Here is a 6157-nt window from a genome sequence, read left to right as displayed (position 1 = left end):
ATTATATAACCTAAAAATTATCCTTTCTCAAGAGTGTCTGCCTAACTTGCCCTTTCCAAACTTTCTCTTCCTTTCCTGATATCTGCATGATGTGTGACACCTTGACCTCTAGCTGGTCTCTTCCATGGAAATTTACTTCCTTAGTTTCATCATTCAAAAAAAAAAAAGGAGGAGGATGCCAGGAAAATGAGACCAAAGAAGAGGAGGAAGTGAGAGGGAGTTTCATCTGATAACATGTGCAGAAGTTCTGTGTCTTATCACAGGTATGATTACCTGGTACTTGAAGGGATCTTTTGTTTATCCTTGTGTTCCCTTTGGTCTCAAGAACAGGTCACAAAAATTGATATACTGTGTGCACATTTACTTAGTACAGTGCATGGCATGTACTGGATGCTCAATAAGTATTTGCTGAATTAAATTAAATGACCAATAGATAGCTATTGAATAAGGAAACAAGCCAAAATTATTTAAGATCAGAGAGAAAACTCCATGTATGTTCTTTATTCAAACAGTGTGGTTCAAACAATTTGGAATGTAAAAAGCATTTCCTTATATAAGAAGCAGATAGACTCCCAAAAAGATCAGCATACTTTAGTCAAGCAAAAAATTGGCAGTTTACGAGCAGCTAAATCAGAGGCTTGAAATTCAGGACCTCTCCATTTGCTGATACACATATGTAATTCTAACTGTATCTTCAGAGATTAAGGAAGAAAGAAAAATGTAGCCCATTCTTTTGTACCCTACGAATCTAAGGGTACCCTGTCCTAAACTTTTCTCCAACACCCCCCAAAATAATCCTTCCCCACAAAGAAAGAAGTCTAAGAAAAATCTGTTTGATCTTAACAGATTTAAGTCAAGGCCAGTCTGAGATAAACAAGAACCTAAATGCTGTTAGCCTGCAGTTCACCTTCTATTCTCATGGCACCTCAAATTAATGGCTTGGGTGTTGGTATCAGTAACACTTGGCCTGTATGCTGAGGTAGTCACTGGAAGGACATTCTGGGCACAATATTGTTTAGCAAGTGGGCATAATCTGTAGATTTAGTCATAAAATTTTAGAGCTGATAGTTTACAGATCAACTAATTCATTCCCCACCCTAACTTTACAGATGATAAAGCTTAGAGAAGTTAAATGACTTGCCCATGGTAACCAAACTACTTACATAGTGGCAGCATCAGGCTCAGAATCCAATCTCTTGACTTCTAGCCCAGCATTTTTTCTGTTACAGTATGTTACAGTATGGTATTTTCTCAGACAGGGTTAATTACACTCCATGGAACTTGCTCTTAATCACAAGCCATGGGCCAAGTAGTCAATTCAAACTTCTTTCTTTGTTTAGCTTGATGTGACACTGGCAAGATTTACTAGTAAGAATACTGCCTCTAGACCTATGTTGGCCAAGTTTCTTGTTTTTATATCCAGATGCTGGCCAGAGCTCGGCAAATAACACATTGTTATATAATAATGCATGGACCAATGTCACCTGCAGCAGTTGGCATCGGTGAATTTCAGCAAGTAGAGCTAATTCCTTTAGAACCCACAGGAAATTTCTTAAATAGTGTAGGTGGGTATCAAAGCACCTTTGTTGGGACAACTACACAAGTGTTGCCTCTGAAGAGGTGTTGAGGAAATAGGCATTTAACATCATGCAGAATTGTGTTCAGTACCTGCACACTTTAAAAATCCCATGAGAATGGAAAAGACATGCAAAGGGTGGCAGCGCAGACCTCTTAATCATCACTCAGTACATGGCAGTTCTTCAGATTTCATGGGCAGTCGACCCACTTGGATGAGGTCAATGGAGGAAAAATCACCCTGTAATAGTGGACCAATAATAGGCATACTAATAGTTGGAGGACGTAAGACAAAGGACAAGGAATTGGTTGCCTTAGTACATTTTATGAAGTTTCATTTTCCCCAGCAGTCAAGGTAGTGTGCGCTCTATTTCTTCAGCAGGTCAAATGCCTGAACAGGGTTGCAGATGTTAAAGACAATGACCAACTCCTCACCATGCAAAAGCTGGGACATGGTCACTTATTTATTACAGGATGACGACAGTTCTGCTTGACAGAGGTGGCTTCTTGGATGTTTGTGATTCCACTGTGAAATCCGATTTGGAAGTGTTGCTCATATTTTAAAAAGGATGAGTTGACTGAAGAAACTTGCAAATTCTTCAAAAACAAAAATCTTTTCTACATAGCTGGCTGATGGCTGGAAAAGACCTAAATCTCCAGGAGTATTAGATTCCAGAAAAGTTGAATCCACTTTCAAAATACCTTTTTAAAACTCTAATTGTAAAACTCTTGATAAAAACAAAAAACAAAAAACACCTCAGGTAATTTTTGTCATTTGCTGCTTGTGATACTTTTTATATGTAATACTGGCTATGTTGGCAGGTCCTTAACATTTGCATTTGGAAAATAATAAAAAAATAAAATAATCCATGATTCTCATACTTCATCACAGTTAACAATTTATGATTTCAACAAAGCAAAACAAAATAAGTTAGAAATTGCCTGTTACACATCTAACAATACTGTATTTATAATCTAGGGTCTATTATGTTTTGGTAAAATTATATAATATAAACTCAAATTGTTTATGCAACTATCAAATCCCATATTACGCATGGAATTCCATATATTTTGTAATATATTTTAGATTTTGTAATATATTTGATATATTTTGTTAATAAAATGAGAGATTAAAAAGTCAACTAATGAAAAGGTGATGAAAAAGATAAGTTCCATCATTATGTCAGTATTTGGGTTCTTGGTGTTTTTTGTTTGTTTGTTTTATTATGTCAGTATTTGATTAAATGTAAGAGAGAAAACTGGGATTCCTTCATTTCACATTACCAAAGGATTTGGTATTCATTTAAGCAAAATAAAACACTTTGAGGACCACGGACTCTTTATAAATGTACTGAAATCTTTTAATGAGAAAAACTATAAAAAACGAATAATTAAAAATTTCAAATTATGCTAGATAGGAGAATATGTTCTAAAATTTCTGATAAAAAATTCTGCTTTCCTTTTGCAAGACATAAATCAAGAGGACCTCAAAGAAAAATGTAGCAATTAAGTTTGGAAAAGCTTATTATAAAAGAGACTTTTACTTTTGAAATGGACATTTTTTTCCTTTCCTAAAATGTATACCATTATTCAAGAAGCATATGTTTATAAATTTCACTGAAGAAAATACTATACTTTTAATAATGTGACAGATCTGCTCCATTGAGTGGTTCTCTTATTGTAAAGATGATGTCTATCACACTGCAGTCAACTACGAAACCAAAAATAGCAAAATTCAAATTTAGAGAAACACACTTTCTATAGGAAGCCTATTTAAACCTTACGACATTTAGAAGGTTCTCAACAGCCCCAAATACATTTTACAAAAATATAGCTTCATCAGTTTCATGTAATGTGAACAAACCCACTATTCTCTAACATTTAGAGTAAATGATTGAACAGTCAATGCACAGTTGGATTACTAAATAAATTGGAAGTCAAGAAGTCAATATTCCTCATAAAAATAAATTAATTTACAGTACATCATGGTCTTGGTTGTCTATTGTTAGTTCCATATCTACTTGGCATATTTGTAAAACCAGTCCTGAATCCTTGGGTTGCTCCAATTCCTGGAACTCCAAGTCCTTGATTAAGCATGCTACTATAAGGTGTGTGTCCATGATTAAGACCCAAACCATAAGGTCTTGTTTGGGTGGTTAGCAGAATAACTGGGTTCACGTTTTTCCCAGGGGTGTTAAATGAAAATTCTGGAGGTGGACTACTAGGTTTAGCTGGAGTCGATGTGACAGGGTTTGAATCATCAGTACCCTTTAAAGGAGGCATTGGAATTATGTGATGATCTGAAAAGTTTAGGACATTGGCTGCAACAGGCCCAGACAGTAAGGCAGGTCTAATCCAATCATCCTTGAAAATCTGAACAGTCAAGGTAGACACTAGAGTGTACAGCCTGTTGGTCACATGAGCAAGAACCATTTGTTCGTTTGCATCTCGTCGAATTCTTACATGAACTGATCCAGCCTAAAATGGGCAAAATCATAGGAAAGAGATCCTTAAAATTATACCACTGAAAATTCCATTAGAAATAAACATTTATGATTTGGCTGTAACTGTACTTGGTATTTTTCTTTATTTTTAATTTTTTAAAAGAGATTTTATTTATTTATTTGAGAGAGTGAGCGAGTGAGTGAGCACGAGCGGGGTGAGGGGCAGAGGGAGAAGCAGACTCCCTGCCAAGGAGGGAGCCCGATGCAGGGCTCGATCCAGGGACCTGGGATCATGACCCAAGCTAAAGGCAGACACCTAACCGACTGAGCCACCCAGGCACCCCTTGATATTTTCCTTAAAACAAGAGAAAGTATAATGTCTCGATATTCCTTAAAGATTACTCAGTAGTGATTATCAGTGTGAAGAGCTAATGAAGTTCTTTATGACTCTTTAAATAAAATGGAACTTTTAAAAATATATAAAAAAGAGAAATACATACAGGAGGAAGACAGGCATGTTATAACCTAAGGCAGAATATAAAGTATATAGAAAATGCAGTGGAAGGATAGAAAAGGTAGCTACTAATTCAAATTGAGGAAGACTTCAAAAGAAGATGGCATTTGATCTAGGGTTGATGGTTAAATGTAATTTCAAAAGGTGGAGACAGGCATTCTAAGCTGAGGGAAGAGCAATTAAAATGCATGGCATATATGGGTAAGAATAAGCAATATTACTACGAATAAAAAAGTACAAATATTACAGGGGGCAGAAATAGAATGAAAGAGAAAAACAAGAAAGAAGGAAAGAGGAAAGAAAGACTACAGAAGGAAAGAAAGATAAGCAGGCAGTAAGGTTAAAGAAAGGCTAGCAGAGGACTCTAAAAATCATGATGAGTTTGAATAGCAAGAATCAAGCAGAAGTAAAATAATCAAAGTTCAGAAAAATTATAGGTATGAATGACTGGTAATTAGGTAGGAAATGATTGCAAGTCTAGGTTAGAAATGAAGAGGGCTGAGACAGGACAAATATAGTGGGATCAGAGAGGGACAGATGGGTTGATAATATCCCATGGGTTAGATGTGCGGGGACTTGATACCCAACTGGATGTAGTGGATGAGGGAGATGGACCGACTAATCCAAGATGATCTCAAGGTTTCTAGCCTGGGATACTAGGAGGACAGAGAACCCCAGGCATTACAATGATGGCTAGAAGTCCCTTTAGTGAAAAGACATTTATCATACATTTTTATTTTTACATCTATTTTTTAGATTTTATTTATTTGAGAGAGAGAAAGCATGAGCAGGAGGGAAGGGTAGAGGGAGAAGCAGACTTCCCGCTGAGCAGGGAGCCCAATGTGGGGCTTGATCCCAGGACCCTGGGATCATGACCTGAGCCGAAGGCAGAGGCTTAGCCAACTGAGCCACTCAGGTGCCCCCTACATTATGTTTTTTTTTTTTAAAAAAAGATTTTATTTATTTATTTGAGAGAGAGAATGAGATAGAGAGAGCATGAGAGGGGGGAGGGTCAGAGGGAGAAGCAGACTCCCTGCTGAGCAGGGAGCCCGATGCGGGACTCGATCCCAGGACTCCAGGATCATGACTGAGCTGAAGGCAGTCGCTTAACCAACTGAGCCACCCAGGCGCCCTACATTATGTTTTTAAAGTAGATAATAAAACAGTAGGTACAACAGTGATCCTATTTTGTTTAAAACACACAGAGACAGAAAAATAGCCAAGAGTAATAGCACTTATCTCTACAGGGTAGAATTATTAAAGGTTTTTATTCTCTTCTCTTGGACTTAGTTGTAAGTTTTAATTTTTCTAAGAATCAGGTACTATTTGCATAATAATAAAACTTAAGTAAAAATATATAGTAAATAAAATTAAATAAAATGCCCAGCAGACAGGCAACTGGGTGGCTCAGTCAGTTAAGTGTCCAACTCTTGGTTTTGGCTCAGGTCATGATCTCAGGGCCATGAGATCGAAACCCGCATCAGGCTCTGTGCTGAGCATGGAACCTGCTTAGGATTCTCTCCTTCTCCCTCTGTCCCTCCCCTCCCCACTTTCTCTTAAAAAAAAAAAAAAAATCCAGCAGATATGTAATGTTGATTTCTAGATAAACTCAGATTTTCAAACG

General features: G+C 36.9%; 1 protein-coding gene across 3 annotated transcripts in view; it reads right to left on the bottom strand.

The window, feature by feature from the left end:
• Positions 1-463: 463 nt before the first annotated feature.
• SLC30A6 (solute carrier family 30 member 6) overlaps positions 464-6157 on the bottom strand; it is a 40377-nt gene continuing 34683 nt past the window's right edge. For all 3 annotated transcript variants that reach the window (XM_045884365.3, XM_045884366.3, XM_045884367.3), the window contains one exon: positions 464-4053. In XM_045884365.3, the coding sequence (XP_045740321.1) occupies positions 3559-4053 (495 nt within the window). In that variant the 3' untranslated portion in view covers positions 464-3558. The remainder of the gene's footprint in view (positions 4054-6157) is intronic.

This window comes from Mirounga angustirostris, unplaced genomic scaffold, assembly GCF_029215605.1.
Source record: "Mirounga angustirostris isolate CCGP_5_RB_7025 unplaced genomic scaffold, mMirAng1.0.hap1 SCAF_10, whole genome shotgun sequence".
Lineage (NCBI taxonomy): Eukaryota > Metazoa > Chordata > Mammalia > Carnivora > Phocidae > Mirounga > Mirounga angustirostris.
Note: the sequence above shows the minus strand (reverse complement) of the source record. Positions and strands in the feature narration are given on the sequence as shown.